Here is a 17375-nt window from a genome sequence, read left to right as displayed (position 1 = left end):
CCAATCTTTTCATTGGGTTCATCCTAAAAACATGCAATGACTGGGTTCAACATAAGCCTATGTGTTCATGGTTCAGCTGCACTCTCGATGTCTACAACTTCCAATGTCCTGGATACTGCACTGCCTGTCTGACTTCTCTACAGTTTGTTCTCTCGTTGGATTTCCATTTACTACTTTGGTTATTTGGAAACTGAGGGTGATTTGTGGTCAGTCTGTGCATCTTAGGCCTGTGATATGTAATATGGCCTATGGCTACTGCTATATCAAGAGTCCCTTTGTAAATGTTAAGCTGGTATAGAAATTTGGAATTTAAGCATTTAGTTGATTATCATTAGTCATTAATTTGAAAATGCATTTGTTACTATTGTGTGTTAAATTGCCAAGTTCTAGCTGTTCAATTACGTTGCCCTTTTTCTTGTTTCATAGTAAACTGAATATCTTTGTACATTGGAAAACATCTAAGGCTTCAGGGAATTGACTTATCATATTTTTCAGACTAAGAAAATAAACTGAACTGGATGAAAATGGGTTGCACACTAAAAAGCTAAACGTTTTTGTCCATGGACGCTGTAGTTTAGGATACTTTTTCTATAAATTAGCAGATAACAAATTTTTCTTCTGTCACCCAAAGGGGAAAGTGTCAGTTAGTTGCTTCATTTTACATTTTCACTTTGTCCACCTGGTGGCAGAGCTGCGCCGGCAAGGTGACGGTTGTGTCATGGTGACAAAAAGGAATATGGGTAAATAAAAGTAGTTACTGAATATTTGGCAAGATGCAGAATGAAACAATAAATCTGAAAGACTCTTGATGTGCACGTAAGATGCTGAAATTAGCAGGTTAAAAAAATAAATAAAGCGCCCAGCATGACCAGCTTTTTCTGAATCCCGTAGAGAGAGAGACGTGCTTGTAGTAGGTGTGGGCGGCTTAATGAATCATCCTCAGAGGTGGGAGGGGCCCTGTTGGTAAAATATTCCAGAGCGGCGTAGCCACAGTCAGCAGTAGCAATGTAATTTCTGCGCAGGTCAAAGTGTTTAGCAAGAAAAAACAGAAGAAAAAAGAAAGACATTATTCCCGCCCTTAGTTCTACCGCCTGTGCAGCAGCCAGCCTCCACCCCTCTGTCATTTTATTTTTATGTTTTCCAGCGTCACATCCCCCCTGGCCGGAGGAATGTAGAGACTGAGCGCTTTAAAAATAGCATCCTCTCCTCTGACAGCGCTGCTCCGGTGGCTCCGCAGCACTGTGGTGCAAGAAGCAGGAATGCGAAGATGGCTGCAGACCTAGGAGAGCTGTTGGTCCCGTACATGCCCACCATCAGAGTCCCCAGAACCGGAGACAGGGTTTTCAAGAGCGAATGTGCCTTTTCCTTCGACTCTCCCGTAAGTGTCACACAAACACACACACGCAGCAACGCATGAAAGGGCTGCTTAGGGAGGGAGATGTGCGGGTTGGTTTGGCTGGGCACACGTGAATTTACTTTAGTGTGTGTTTGTGTGTGTGAGAGAGTGAGACTGGGTCTGTATGTGCGCGCGCCTTCACCGTGAGCTTGAAAGGAAATAAATAATTAAATGTTGTTTACATCTCAGAAAAGAGAAGGGGAGAGAGAGGGATGAAGGGGTTTCCCTTTGTGCAGGCAGCTCAGTCCAGGCCACGTTACCGCTTCACCGAAGACAATTAAACCATTAACTAGACGAGTAAATGCACCTGCCTGATCCTTGAATTTATTTCAGAAGCTTATGCAGCACTGTCAAATGTATGCAACAACTATGGTGCATTAATTTACAGCCACCTTTAACTTGTACCTAGAAAGGAACAAACTAGTGGCAATTGTCTGTTAGTTTGTAATATTACTATAACAATATTATCATTTTGTGTGCATAACAATAAACGTGATAAGTTGATCAACTTATCACGTGATAAAATTCTCATTATAAAATCTCATTATGCTGGCCTGATGCACAGTAAAAATGTACACCTTTTGTGTGAATGTATAATGATGGAAATGTTAGTGGTAGCATTGCAATACTCCTATTGATGTAAAGTAAGTTTTTACACCTCGGAGTGAATGTTTACAGTATGATATTTTTTCATTAAATGGTTTAAGTTTTGATTTATGAAACATTCAATGACCCATTTCCTTGCCTTATATTCTTTTATTTTTTTGTCAGAATCTACAGATTTGATACAAAGTTTAACCTAAACCTTATGACTGTAAAATAAATTCTGCTCTCAATGCTTTCTTAGAATGAAAACCTACTTTTTCAACTGAAACCATTTGTAAAGGTGACTCAGCTGTCTGGAGTTCATCATGGTGGCCTGGGGACTGGTTTATTTTTATCCTTGCACTCCTGAAGCTCATATGTCACCCTGGGCCACTTAAAGGTTTATCACTGGGGTTTATATGACCCAACGGTGATTGCAGATTTAGGTCAATTTTGAAGTTGTTGGCTCTTTTTGTCTGGGACACTCCTTGTGTCAAAAGAAATGAAAACGGTTTATTAACCTGCATTTTATAAACCTTGTAAATGTGAGCTGCTGGTCATGTTGTGGTTTTCTGAAGTTGACAAAATGATCAAGCCTCCATGATAAAGGGCATGGAGTCCAGGCCATAGGGAGTCACCAGTAGTTTTATGAAGTTGCAAGTTTGTTTTTTTTTCCACCAAAACCTGCAGCTCCTCAGTTAATCTGCCTTTAACAGGGTGGTCTTTTGTTACACAGCAGGAAATCTCTCAAATTGCTTGTATGAAACTAAAAACTAATTTGGTCTGTGAGACATTATTTGGCTTAAAGATTTTGTGGAATTACAGCAAAAAGGAGGACTTTCAGCAGGAGACATATTCTCCGTACAAGTGAGATTTCTTTCTGTGCGAGTGTGCTGGAACAGGTTTTTGGCAGTTTGTCAAAATAGAAGGACAGCCTGAGCAAGAAAGCCTTTATTTATTTATTTAATGAAGTGGTTCAGTACTGTGACCAGAATACTGTGCAATTCAGTACAATTCTTGAGACATAAATTATAAATATAGTCCCAATGATTACTGTGAGCTCCTTCTATGTGGTTATATGCCGTTTAATAGGCAGTATGACTCTGCCTCCCAGCTGCTGACGAATGTCTGAAAATTGACAAAATAATGAAGATGTCAGTTGTAAGGCACAGGACATTATGACAAATATCCTTTGTACTTTGTACCTTTGTACGTTTTCAGAGTGGGGCATGGTTGTGTTAGTAGTTCATCGCATTGTGATCATTCATTTTTACTATTTGTTTGTGGTCTGCAGGAGTCTGAGGGAGGCCTGTATGTGTGTATGAACACATTCCTGGGCTTCGGACGAGAACATGTGGAGAGACATTATCGCAAAACAGGACAGAGTGTTTACATGCACCTCAAGCGACATGTCAAAGAGGTAAGATTGACACATGCCCTGTATCCTAAAATAGATAAATGGGGCCCTATTGCAGCTTAAACGTATATTCTAAGCCACTGCAAAAGCTAAAGCATGGGATTTACAGCAAATTGTTACCAAAGATTCTGATAAATGGGAAATGCTCTGCACTTATATAGCGCTTTTCTACCTATCGGCATTCAAAGCGCTTTACACTGCTTCTCATTCACCCATTCACACACACACTCATACACCGATGGGGGAGCTGCTATGCAGCTGGCCAACACTGTTGGGGTTCAGTGTCTTGCTCAAGGACACTTCGACATGTGACCAGAGGATTGAACCAACAACTGCGAGATTAGTGGACAACCGCTCTACCTTCCTGCGCCACAGTCGCCCCACACTGATACTGATGTGTTTCCAGTAACTCTGAGTATACGATACTTTAATCCAGTGGTCCTCAATCCTGGTCCTTGAGGACCCCATGCTCTGTTTATTTTCTAACTAACCCTGCATTAGCCGCTGCTGATACCTGCATCAGGTGTGTTCAGTCAATTAGAAGCTGAAAGATGTCAATTCTGTTTGACTTTACCCTCTCTATCTGAGATGGTATCTTCCAGCTTCTGATTGACTGAACACACCTGATGCAGGTAATCAGCGGTGGGTAGTTGGAAAACCAAGGGTCCACAAGGACCAGGATTGATAACCACTCTTCTATTCCATCAAATTAAATGTTATTCAACAATTATTAAAGTTCTAGATTTAGGTTTATTTCACTTATAGACAATGATATTGTTGCAGGTTAAAATTAAACTGTGGTGAGGGATGCTGCAGGAATATTAACTACTAAGGAGCTGAAAAGGGGCATGGAATGACCTGAATTTCTAATATCACGGTGCTGTTATTTTAAATATCAGTTTTATTATTTGATTTATGTTTAAGTGCTTGGTCATCAATGTGTCATTTGGGGGATAACATTCCTTGTCAAAGCTTTTTCATTAGACTGAGGGCTGTCTCTGGCTAACACTTGATATGTTTTTCGGTTTCTGTCCATCTGCACTCCCCATGTCACAACTTTAACCTTTCACAGAGCTAGCTACAGAGTAGTTTTTAAGGGTTTTCCATCACCAACAATTAACTGTGAAAATTCCTGACTTAAAAATAAAAAGTTTGTACAAAGGATGTAATAAATACAGCTAGTTTAAAATTGGAACACTTCCTGGTTTTAAAGTTAATATGAAGTGAAATCTAGTTGAGTCTGCGCACAGCAGATCAGCTGAACATTGAAAAGTGTCAGTTTGGTTTAGGGGCAGGTTTACAATTCAACAAATGCAGACAATAACATTTCCAATAGTCCACAAAAATGAATGGATCTTAACTTTGGTTTAAAAAGAGTATTTCTGATAGTCTAATTCCTAATCTATAATTAATACATATTTCTGTTACAGAAAGGACAGGAAAACATTTTATTATAAAACACCTTGAAAATGTGCAACAGGCTCATTAAAGTTACCTCTTAAATTTAAAGTTTCTACATTGTTGTATTGTATTCTACAATACAATAAACAATGATAACAGATAAAAAGTAACATCTGTTTATACTAATATGGGAGGTGGACATACACAACAGGAACATCTTGCCATAACTATCCAAAATATTCCTGCAACAAATGTTTTCAAAGACAGTGTGTTAAAAAGTTGCAGCTGAGCCCAGTAGATATCAGTTTAGCTCCACTGTAAAAAGCCTCTTGTATTTCAAAAGTTTTTGGCGAACAACAAAGACTGTAGCTGCTGCTGCATTGCCGTGTTTTCTCACTGGCTCTAATTGCCCCCAGATAAGCTCTGCTTTGTAAAGAGCTGCTATTTCCATGCCTTGATCTAGCCAGAAACAGCTGCTCACATTCTGCAGGCTCCTGTGTCTGCTCTTTTTCTTTTTTTTTTCCATGAGTCCACGAGTGTGTCAGCATTCTGTCTGCCCATCGTGTCTTCTCCTTTACCAAAATAAATAAAAAGCAGTAGCCTGGACCTGATCGGACTGGGAGGAAACCAGTTGATGGTGGCACGGTGTTCAATGTTGTGTTAATTTCCTCCATGTATAAAGGCTGAAAGTGCCTATGTGAGTCTTTTGAAGATTATTATGTGTTGTTGGGTTTCTACTAAAGTATGTTGCGAAGAGACAAAGACAATGACACACACTACAAGCAAAGACAAGCCCAAGTCTACTAATCCAACACTGCAACATAAGCAGTTCAATTTATCATTATTTAATTTTGACCCTGCTGCGTTAGGGGTTTTTCCCATGTGTTGTAACCTGACCGGGCAACTCAAGCATACAGCATCTATTTCTAACAAAATGACAACCATCTTGATCTTCTGATGAACTAAAGTATAAGCATGTTCCTCAGCATTTTACAAAGGGAACTATCCAAGGTATTAAAAGATGTTTTTTATTTGATAAGGGTTCTTTAATCTAATTTAATCTCCCTTCTTACAGAAACCCACAGGAGCTGCAGGAGGCGCCATCCCCAGACGAAGAAATGGAAAAGTGTTTCTAGGTAATTTAATTTTAACTGTCAGTTTGGCAGTATGCAGATCATTCAGTTTGGGGAAATGTATACTTGCGACACGGTAAAAACTTCAACTTATATAAAATACAGAAATATCAGTAAAACCTACAGAATCAAAAGTAGAAAGAAAAGCCACAGTATTAAGACCAGTGATGGGAAGTTAACAACAATGACCAACTCATTAGCATGGCACCTGACAAGGGGGTGTGAAATTTTAGGTAGCAGGTGAACCTTCAGTTCTTAAAGTTGATTTGTTGGAAGCAAGACAATGGGCAGCGTAAGGATCCGAGCAGCTTTGATGAGGATGTGGGGTGTTCCTTATATGCAGTGGTGCGAAGTACAACTGAGGGTCAATGATGGGGAGCGAAGCAGAGTGCCGGTGCTGACCCCTGTCCATCGCCCAAATTACTTATGTGAGCATCAGAACTGGATCATCGAGTAATAGCAGAAGGTGTGTGTTTTTGATGTATTGTGGTTACACAGTTTAAAACCAGTTGGCCACACCTGACAACTTTCTAAACTTTAAAGATCTACTGCTGCTGAGGTTTTGGTGCCAGATATGAAAGGACAATTTCAGAGGTTTGGTGGAGTCCATGTCTACAGGTTAGAGCTGTTTGATGAGGTTGACAACAATATTTTCTGGGGTGGTTTTAAATTTTGTGGCTGACGGTTATCATCCAATATAGTGCATAAATTGGTTACAAATTGGTAATTTTAAACTTGTAGCTGGTTAACTTGGCGCTTGTTCTAACTATCTATATGTACAGTTGGATAATTTAGATAATTGGTTCCCAAATTAGGAGGCAGATTCCTCCAAATGGTCACATGATAAATATGAAGACCATGAGGCGACATTTCTCAACTTATTTGTCTCATTTAAACTTTAGGCTTTCACCTCATCTGATCTTTAGTTTGGAGAGGAAATATAGCTTCTTCAATGAAACTGCAAAAAAAAAAAAAAAGAGAGAGAGAGAAAAAATCACAAAAAGACTTTGGTTTTTGTGGTAAGTGGTCATTAGCCTAATCTAACCTATTTTTATTAATATTTAAATTTGCTTTCATGCAGTAAGTATAGATCCCATTAAGGAAGAGCTATAGCCAAGGTGGCAGCATAAAGTCTTACATGACTTATACACAATGAAACGAGTAACTTTAGCAGTCAGATAAATGTATTGGAGGGAAAAGTACAACATTTTCCTTAAGATGTAAAGAAGTAGAAGTATAAAACAACACAATGGGTTTTTCCCTACTTGTTGTTTGATATTTCTACTCTAAATACTTCTGCTATACTTCTACTCTAAAAACTCTAATACCTAACAACCTAACCTAGATTTGTGTTTACTTTCTACCACTTGTTGGGGTTGTTTTTGTTTGTTACACTGTTACACAGCTGATGCTCCAGTCGGCCTTTACTCAAAGCGTCTGTCTGATATTTTCCTTGATGAGTCCTCTCCCCCTCCCACCTCCTGTACGCTAAATATAGCCCGTTTATTTGTATGTGTGGTTGGTAACTAAATCAAAGCTGTGTCTACTCGTCCTCATCAGGGTGGGAAGGGGGTGGTTGGTTTACAGCCGGGCCACCTCCTGTCAGTTGCCGGCCTCTCAGCTGCCACCACTCGTCAACCTCGCGTTGAGGCTGACACAGTTCTGCTGTAGCTATGATGCTGCTGGAGAGCACGGGACGTCTCTCTCCTCCCTTCATGTCCCTCACTCAGTGCTGGAGGAGTTCCTTCCTCTCCTGTTCTTCATCATATTGGTCCAGAATTTAACAGTTGACTATTTGTTGGCATTGATTTGACTTCTGACCCTCTCAAACCAAAGTTTGACTCTAAATAGAAATTTTTAACTTTTTTTAGTTTGTTTGTTTTTCTGGCGTTCTCTTAAAAATACATTTAAAAAAAGATTTTCTGTAATCGTTCTAAATCTTTGATATGACATCAGGCATGTATGTATCTGCAGTCACTCTATAGCAGTCCAGTGATCTAATCAAGCTGCTAACATCACACGTTACTATGAAACCAGTAGACACAATAACAATGTCAGGGACAACCTATAATCCTGTTTCTTATGAGTCACTACTCTACTTTAGGCTGATAACAGATGACTCAATACAGTTAGTGAATTAAAAGAAGAGGTGCTCTCTACATGAACCAGCAAAGATTTATGGAGGGACAAGTGGGACAAGTTTTAAAGTTAATTTTTCTTAGGGCAGAAGCGATTATGTACATTTTCGGCCACAGAAAACTAATAATATGTAGTTAACACTCATGTTTTTAACTTTACTTGATAGTCTATTTTCAGCTCAATAATTTAATCTGTCCTTTTTTCTTTTTTTTTGGGTTGATTGATTAATTTAGATGGCGTAATTATCTTGGATTGTAGGAGAGTGAGGTGGACATCTTTTCACTATTTTGCTTCCTCCCTTAAAGATTTAGAGCTAAACCGTGATTTTAACGGAGAGGACTATGAATATGAAGACGAGGCCAAGCTCGTCATTTTCCCAGACCACTTCGAGATCCCATTACCAAATATTGAGGAGTTGCCTGCTCTGGTCAGTGAGTCAATGCTGTACCAGCTCTGTGTGTTGTTATGCATGTTGAAGGTAAAGAAGGTGCACTCAGTGGTTCCCTTTCCACCACGTACTCTCCGTTATGTGTTATGGGTTAATATGGGCATTTGTAAAGGTTTTACCTTCAACAAGGAGATTCTGGGATGTTTCCTATAGTAGCTGGTATCTCACCTATACATTTGTTTGATGTAAATGCTATTTCCATCTGGGGGAACGACTAGGTGCACAAAAGGTTTTAATGACTTGTGTCACTGTGTGCATGGAATTAAGACTTTTCACACCTTTATTATATTAAGTTTTTAGATCTTGGCTTTGAGATGGGGTTTATTTTTTTCAAATTGTGTTATGCATATAAAATTTATTTATTTATATTTTTGGGTGCATAGAAATTTTGGCACTGCATGTTTTTATTATTTTTTTAAATGTGGCATGTTGGTTTTGTCCTGCTGCCTTCTCTAGTGTTGCATCAGTTACTTAATGTGGCAAAGCTTTACATCTTCTGGAATGAATCTTGATGCGCACTTTTGCCCATTTTACGTGTGATTATTTAGTTTTAAATTAAGTGATTATATTTATAACACGATCATAACCACACACAGTGACGCCATTTCTGCTGTCTCATGTGATGGCCAGGTAACCATTGCCTGTGATGCAGTGCTGAATGCACCATCAGCTTACAAGAAGCAGGAGCCTGAATCCTGGGAGGAGGAGATCCAGGTATCCAAACATGCCAGGAGCCTCAGACAGCTGGACAATGGGGTCAGAATCCCACCAAGGTAGAACAGCTGTACTGATACAACTCTTCATATTTCACACAAGTTCAGACTCCTACATATACAACTCCGCTGTGCACCCAGGGTGGTACCTCAAACAGGGGCATTCCTGACTGGTACAGCTACAGAAACTCTGTAGCCAATTATGCGGCTAGATATGGTGAAACATAATATCTTTATCAAATGCAGTTTTACTAACAGCTGTGCATTCAATGCTTAATTTTACACAGAATGGCTGTTTCATGTAACTAAAACTGAAATCACTTAGTTTTTTGCCAATTTAGGCAGAGTCTTTCATGTTGTGTTGCTTCCTTGTAATCTGTTTCACACTACAAAAGTAAATAGTAATTCAGAGACATTTTACGACGGTGTATTATTTGTTTTTTCCATTTATTTCTCATGTCTTCCTGTTATTACTTTATATCCACTTTATTTAGAGTCAGAAAATCTGATTAATTCCACACCTGTTTGTGAGCAAAAGGCACATTTTGCATGATTTGAACACAACAACAAAGCAGAAACAAAGTCAGTGCTTTTTTCTTTGTTCTTGTTGTTGTCAGTGGTTGGAAGTGTCAGAAGTGTGAGATGAGGGAGAACCTCTGGCTGAACTTGACTGATGGAGCAGTGCTCTGTGGAAAGTGGTTCTTTGATGGGAGCGGAGGGAACGGTCATGCTCTGGAACACTACCGGGAGACCAGCTATCCCCTGGCTGTCAAGCTGGACAACATCACCCCAGATGGAGCAGGTCTGGGACGTGTGGATTATTTTTCTTAAGTGCTGTATGAAAACAGAATAAGATTTATAATACTTGAATAATCAGTCTACGTAAGGTGAATTGAAAACAAAAACTCCTAATTTTATACTATACAATAAAATATAAGAAAGGGGTAAGAATTTGCCACTGTTTTTGAACTACTTTGTTCCTAATTAAATTAACGATTGTATGTTTTTTAGTTGACTTTGTGTTAAAGCGACATTGATGTACAGTTGGTTACAAAAGTTTGCATCCCCTCATTATTTATTTAAACGTCAAAGAGTTAATAATTAATGCGCATTTAGCTATATTTTCATTGTTTTACTATATGTTTATACGCTCTGTTATGTCTGATGTGTCAATTTGTCAATTTAGTTACCCTTAATTTCTCATGAAATAACAGCACTACTTGCTGAATGTAAAATAAATATATTGTTGATGGAAAAATGTTTTTTGTTTTGCTCTTTTTGACATTTCAAAATATGGGAATGCAAACTTGCACCCAACTGTAACTGAGATAACTGTTACTAGTGATGTTGTCTTTGATCACATTTTATTAGGACTATAGTTTCAAATATTCTACACTGCTTATGTACATAATTTAAATACAACTTTACCTAGTAAGTAAATGCAAATGGAGTACTCCGGGGCCTCTAAAAGTAGAAATGTGCAGTCAGTTTAAAGTGGCTGTGAACTGGATTCTTTGAACGTTACAGTTAGGAACTTGCAGACCAGAATTCTGTAATTAGGACATGTATATTTTAAAGACTTGTTAAAATTTTCTTCTCTTTTGGTTTCAGATGTCTATTCGTTTGAAGAGGAAGAAGCTGTGTTGGACCCCCACATATCTGAACACTTGGCACACTTTGGAATAGACATGTTACAGATGCAGAAAAGAGTAAGTTGGCTGACCAATTCTTTCACTTTATATATTTTACAACTATCTTTCCCAAAACACCTGAATCTTTTCAACAGACTTTATCGACTGTTGCCATGCTTGTTAATTGTCACTGTGAATCCTCCTGATTATTAATTGGAACAATGGTAAGAGTCCCGTTGTAGCCATTTCAGCTTACAATGGCCCCTACAGTAATGTCTTCATACCTGGCTCTTCTCTTTCTATCTTCAGACAGAGAACGGCCACCACACAGACAACAACACCCGACCGCGGGTCAGTGAATGGGAGGTGATTCAGGAATCTGGCATGAAGTTGAAGGTGGTGTACGGCTCTGGTTACACAGGCATCAAAAACCTGGGCAACAGCTGCTACCTCAGCACAGTGATGCAGGTCCTCTTCAGCATCCCAGACTTTCAGAGGATGTGAGTACGCTGGTTATTTTTAATAAATGTTAATTATTTTATTAAATGGGGCAAAAAAATACAGTTCTAGATTATTTTGTCTCGAATGTCTGAATATAATCATTCTACAGTCTTTAAATGATAAGTGAGGTGAAATTAAAGCTTCTTACTTTTTACTAAAACGATGTTTCTTTTCTAAAAAGAGCCATTTTTTCAAAATGAAATACAATCACTTCTTATTTCAGTGCTGTACTAAATTTCTTAGACTGTCATAACAGTGTAATGTTAACAAAACACTGTTAAAAAAAACTGAGGAGTTTACATAGAGTTTTGATTTTCTAATGACATGTGTAACAGAAATCAGTCAAATCATTTGTGCCTAAACTGTAGATACCTTGATCAAAACAATCACTGACAACATCAAGACAAAGGCACAGGTAGCATTTGAAATGATTACTTTACACTGAAAGTCTTCATTAAGGATAATTTTACAGTACACTATCAGCTTCCTGTATTTTTTGCATGAGATTATTATGTCTCTCTTCCATCACTTTGGGTTTAAAAACACGGCAACACAACACAAATTCCTTAATATAAAACTATATTGCATTGAAACAACTAATATAAATGCCAGCAAAAGGTGTGTGTAATCCCATGTGCTCCATCTGAGGTCAGCTTGTGACATGTATTTTGATCTTTAGGTATGTTGGTAATCTTCAGAGGATATTTGACTATTCACCGCTTGACCCCACTCAGGACTTCGCTACACAAATGTAAGTGACTTCAGTATAGCATAACACAATGTTACAATACACAAACAAGTAAAAGTATTTTTAACTGGTACTGTCTTTATGGCTGAAAAAACAGATTTTGTTAACTAATTAGAAATCTGTGTCTTTGTTAAATTGCTCAGAATTACTAATAACAAGACAAGGCAAGATGTGTAAGAATCTTAGCCAAGCAAAAAAAACAAACACATTCTGTAATGTGAGAACCTGTTGTCCCACATGTTCTGGTAAATGCTTGTCATGTAAACCAGTTTGTTGCAAGATGCCAGTCAGGTGCTGTGGCCATGATGAACGGTAAGAGTTATAGCCAGATGGGCCATGAATACCAGATATGTAAATGTTTCATTTGTGCAGGAATGTTGCCAGATAAGTTTGTTTATGGCTGTCTTTATTTGATAGTACCTGTCAGGACCTTCAGAAAGATCAGTTTATCTAATACATGAGCACATTTTCTTAAAACTACTAAAGGCCCTGAGACATTAAATCTCTCTGTTCCTTAGTAGGATGATATAATTACTCTGTATCCAGGCAGCAAATACGGATGACACCCCTGTGTATAAATAACCACAAGAGAATATTCTGTCTATATTCATATTAAGGAGGAAAATGAATATCTAGATTTAGACTAATCATACTACGCGCTATAAAGAGGGCTGTTTGACAGTGGAAATGAATACATATAATAGAAATACTTGCTGAAATATCTTCACAAAATGATGAAGCTATAGTTCAGACACATTGCTCATTGAGAAAATAATTCTGTTGAGTTAAGTATGTAATATATTATGTTGAAAATGCTCATTCCTCCTTTTTAATGATACTGATGAAAACTGATGTTTTAATGAAAAATGCGAGTCTCAGCTCCCTGTACGTAATGTGTGCTATAGTAATTTCTTTAGAAACGCTGTTGAGATTCTCCATTAGGAACAGAGACAAGATTGTACAAACGTGACTCATATCTAACTTCAGCTTTAGTTAATTAATAGTAAGCCTGAACAAAAGCTGCTTCCTGCAGTTATTGTCTGTGGCACTGGTTACAATGATGACTGAGCTCAGGTTAAACTGAAGTCAGGTTTGTGCGACTGAGAGTCCAGGGGTTTACAAGTTTCCTGTTGCATGAAACAGCCCTAAGGTCTGCTGTCTAAAGATTTTAAAACAGGCACTGTTTCTTCAGGGTACATCTTCAAGTAAATAACAAGAAGAAAACTATGTGTTGTAATGTTTATACCTTTGCTATATGTCTGACAGGGCTAAACTGGGACATGGGCTGCTCTCAGGCCAGTACTCCAAACCACCCATGAAATCTGAGCTCATTGAACAGGTGATGAAAGAAGAACACAAGGTATTGAGCTGGGTATGTGCAGCATCCAAACTTGGTCCATGAACAATGGCAAAATGAGACTTTCTAGGAGTTCCTGCTTGTCAGTTATGCCATTTGACAATGTTCTGTTATTAAAGTACTCATGCTTTTCTGAGCGTTTCAGAGGAGTCGATTGGAGCAAATGAAAGAAGTGATTTATCCATGTTTAGATGTCACATCAAATAATTTCTTGCTCTGACCTTTTTCCTTTATTCTCAAAATAGCTGCTAGCTGCCAAATGTGCTCTAATGATGCTTTAATTCCCCACATTGATGCTGAATTTATTAAATTTAGTCACAAATATTTCCTGTGCTTGTCTATTGTGTAATATCTGCATTTCCCTAACAGCTTATATTTGATATTTCTTTGTTTTGAGTTTTATTAATTTAAATGCAAACTTCATGCAGAAAGACCGCAGCCGGCCGGAGAACCCACAACCATCTAGCTGTGAGGCAGAAGCGCATCCACACACCATTGTGTTGCCCAAAATTATGTTTTTTATTTTTTATTTAATTCTGTAAGCTCCAAGCTTTTCATAAAGCCTCTATAGCCTCAGTAATTGAGAGGGTATAGTGCTTGTGATCCTGCACTTCCTCAAAATGTGATTGTGGAGTCAGCTTTGGACACTTATTGACAGCTGTAAAGATACAGGGGGTGGACTCGTGTTGGCATGCTGTGTTTGTACTCTGGGAATATGACCCGTTACAATTAACTTCTCACTGGCTTTTTAAATCTTTCCACTACCAACATTTCTGTTGGGATATGGAGGAAGACCTACACACCCTTGGGTGCAAAGGTTTGCATCCCCATATTTTGGCAAAAAAACAGTAAAACAAAGATTATTTTTCATCAACACAATATTTGATGCACAAACTAGTAAAAATGTTTCTTACAGCAAAAATGTAAGTTGAAAAAAATTTAAAATAAAAAGAAAAGTTGTAAAATTAATTCACATTGTTTTTATGTTAGGTTTAGGGTTATGTTTTACATGGCATGCAGTACTAAAGTTGGCATCCCCCTTTAAAGCATTTTTAATAGTTGAATTTGGATCAAATATTATGTTTATTTGGAAAAAAAAATTAAACTTAGGGTATGCAAACTTATGCACTAAACAGTGAACTCTTTTGGGATCATCTTCACCGTTGTCCCAGGAAAAGGTGTCATAGTGGCTGTGTGCTGCTCATTAACGGGTGTGAGACAATGAATTATATGTACAATAATAAAAGTAACCATTGCGGATGAGTTTTCTCTCACACTAACTGCTATGTAAACACCTAAATCTCAAATTGTTTCTTCCCTGAGTGTGTTTTTGACATGTATAAATTACAGGAAAGAAATAAGACTATTTTAAATGTGTTTATTTTAAGTAGCTTATTGGTTTAAGTAGACAACATCATTGGTTTGTAGAGCCTGTGCTACCCTGGTGCCCTTTATATTGCTAAAACATATAGTAAGTAATTTTTTTTTTATGTACAATTTATGTTAATTATCAAATATATAAAATTTAAGATGTTACATTTTATATTTCTGTCAAACAATTTGGATAAGGGCCTTTCTCAGTATACTGTTTCTGTTGCTAGTCTACTGTATGTGATGCAGGTTTTCACGCTTCTGTGCTATGCGAAGTGTGTGTGTTAATATTCACAGGTGGTCGGCTGTCTTGTGTTTACACTTCTCTCTGAAACGTGCACAAATCGTGTGTTTCTGTGACACCCAAATGTTTTCATTCCAGCACCAGCAGAAAGGCATTTCTCCCCGGATGTTGAAGGCCCTGGTCAGCAGAGGACATCCAGAGTTTTCCTCCAACAGACAACAAGATGCCCACGAGCTCCTCCTACACATGATCAACCTGGTGGAGGTGAGTGAAAGTCTTTGCATGGCCAAAGTCTTCAAATGTGTAACTGTAAATAAACCACAGATCTACAATGATCCGCTGTGGCGACCCTAAACTCCTTGGAAAAGCCAAAAAGACAGAAAAATAATAAATGTTTTACAGTGTGTGGAGACACCATGTTGAGGTGCATTTACTGTATATCTAAAGATGAAGTGAGCTCTTATACAATTACAGGACATGCTGTTTTTAGTTGATAAAGAAACTATAAAAACTTGACATTTCTCTACTTTTTTTTGAACAATACTTGCTTTTAAATCCAAAGAGGGAAAAAAAAAAAGGAACTTTTATTGCCGTCATGTGTCATGAAGAAAACTAAATTCTAGAAATGTGATTTATTGTGAAAAGTTCATTTGATCTGTCAAGCTTTGGCACTAGCAGTGTACAAAACTTTGTCTTCACTTTCAAATGTTTTTATTCTCACAAAATGGCTGGCTAACCCTTGACACACATGGGCAGACGGCTGATTGGGAGGGGGTCTGTTTTTGACTAAACACAGCACACTCTCTCCTTGGTTGGTATATACACATGAGGTGTATTTCTCAAGCAGGATATATTTAGCTCAGCACTATCTCTTACACAGGGAGACCAGATAACGCTTCCTATTCTGCCTCAACTGCAGAAGACATGACTCAGGTCTGATGCTGAGATCAACAAATCAAAGTATGCAGATTAACCAGATCCAGGTCCTCCTTACACTATTTACCCCATAGAGAGTTTGGAAGAAAAAAGGCCTTTACCATCTTCCCCTACCTTTTAGTACATTACAGATCTTAGTTTAGTTATCCAGACATAGACTGAAGCTAAGCAACATTTTCCTCTGCCCTTGTCAGCCTGCATACTTGCCCTGAGTTAAATCATAACATGTATTTTTGAAGCTTCTTAGAATAGAGGGGCTGGGTTGCACAGAGGTCAAGATGGAAACTGTTGTGTTAGGTTGAGATGTCATCCCTCATCAGAGTCTTCAAATAAACGCAATGTAAAATTCAAAGACCCCCTGCTACTCATTTAAATTACTGGGACACGGAGCCTCTTTGTGATGATGATTATGTGACTATGATTCTGAAAAGATGTAACGCTCTCAGTTATTGATGGTAAATGGAGGCGGCTCCTACAACAGATGTTTATATGAAGATATCTGTTTCAGACAGCAGTTGTGTTAAATGTAAACATGAGCTGTTGTGTTTGAGCTGTATCAGTAGCTTCTGCATCTCCTGTTTTGAGTAATTTTAATAAGTGGTTTTGGAGACACGTGATCGGGTCAAGTATCAAGCATGTGTTTTAAAAATCCCTTGAAGCAGCATTAAGACCATGGGGCACTAAGCCACTCCAGGCTAATAAAGTTCATATAGGATTGTCAGTGGAGTAATTCTAGGTTCAATAATACTGCGTGACTCATTTGACACCAAGTATTAGTTAATTTAAAACAAATCTCAGTAACAAGTGCACTACTAACACTCAATAAAATTTTTATCAGGGTTTGACCACTGGTTTGCTTTTATTCTTCTAAAATGTGATGGTCAGCAGACTGAAAAATTTGCGTGATTTTGATGTTTAAATTCAAAGTCGACCTCTTCTTCTCTTTAAACCCTGTTCTGCAGAGGAACAGCGCAGGCTCAGATAATCCAAGTGATGTATTTCGCTTCATGGTGGAGGAGCGAGTTCAGTGCTGCCAGACACGTCGGGTGCGCTACACTCAGCGGGTAGACTACTGTATCCAGGTGCCAGCCCCCATCGAAGCTGCCACCAATCGAGGTAAAGACCCCCAGACACACTCTAATCTTGTGCAGCTGGAACCCACAGCTGCCTCTGGTCAGTACAGCTGGCTTGACGCTGTAGTCAGGTGGCAGCAGGTGCTGCTCGGAAAGGGCACAAGGGGCCTGAGGTGTCACAGCTGTTAGCAATTTTCTCTCTAGAAGTGACTGCCCAGAATTTTAAATATGCATACTGTTGCTAGACATTCTTGACCTGACAATGTATGGTATGACACATAA

The 17375-nt window shown here is 38.4% G+C and overlaps 1 protein-coding gene across 2 annotated transcripts in view; it reads left to right on the top strand.

Moving 5' to 3' along the window:
• Positions 1 to 896: 896 nt before the first annotated feature.
• usp13 (ubiquitin specific peptidase 13) overlaps positions 897 to 17375 on the top strand; it is a 28828-nt gene continuing 12349 nt past the window's right edge. The window contains exons 1-12 of one of the 2 annotated variants that reach the window (XM_067513834.1): positions 897 to 1378; positions 3276 to 3401; positions 5875 to 5935; positions 8377 to 8498; positions 9150 to 9292; positions 9850 to 10034; positions 10844 to 10941; positions 11173 to 11363; positions 12044 to 12115; positions 13379 to 13472; positions 15223 to 15348; positions 16983 to 17136. In XM_067513834.1, the coding sequence (XP_067369935.1) occupies positions 1268 to 1378; positions 3276 to 3401; positions 5875 to 5935; positions 8377 to 8498; positions 9150 to 9292; positions 9850 to 10034; positions 10844 to 10941; positions 11173 to 11363; positions 12044 to 12115; positions 13379 to 13472; positions 15223 to 15348; positions 16983 to 17136 (1483 nt within the window). In that variant the 5' untranslated portion in view covers positions 897 to 1267. Of the gene's footprint in view, positions 1379 to 3275; positions 3402 to 5874; positions 5936 to 8376; positions 8499 to 9149; positions 9293 to 9849; positions 10035 to 10843; positions 10942 to 11172; positions 11364 to 12043; positions 12116 to 13378; positions 13485 to 15222; positions 15349 to 16982; positions 17137 to 17375 lie in introns of both variants that reach the window. The other variant, XM_067513833.1, reaches the window with a different exon arrangement.

Source organism: Channa argus, chromosome 8 (genome assembly GCF_033026475.1).
Source record: "Channa argus isolate prfri chromosome 8, Channa argus male v1.0, whole genome shotgun sequence".
Lineage (NCBI taxonomy): Eukaryota > Metazoa > Chordata > Actinopteri > Anabantiformes > Channidae > Channa > Channa argus.
This window is presented reverse-complemented; position numbering and strand designations above follow the sequence as displayed.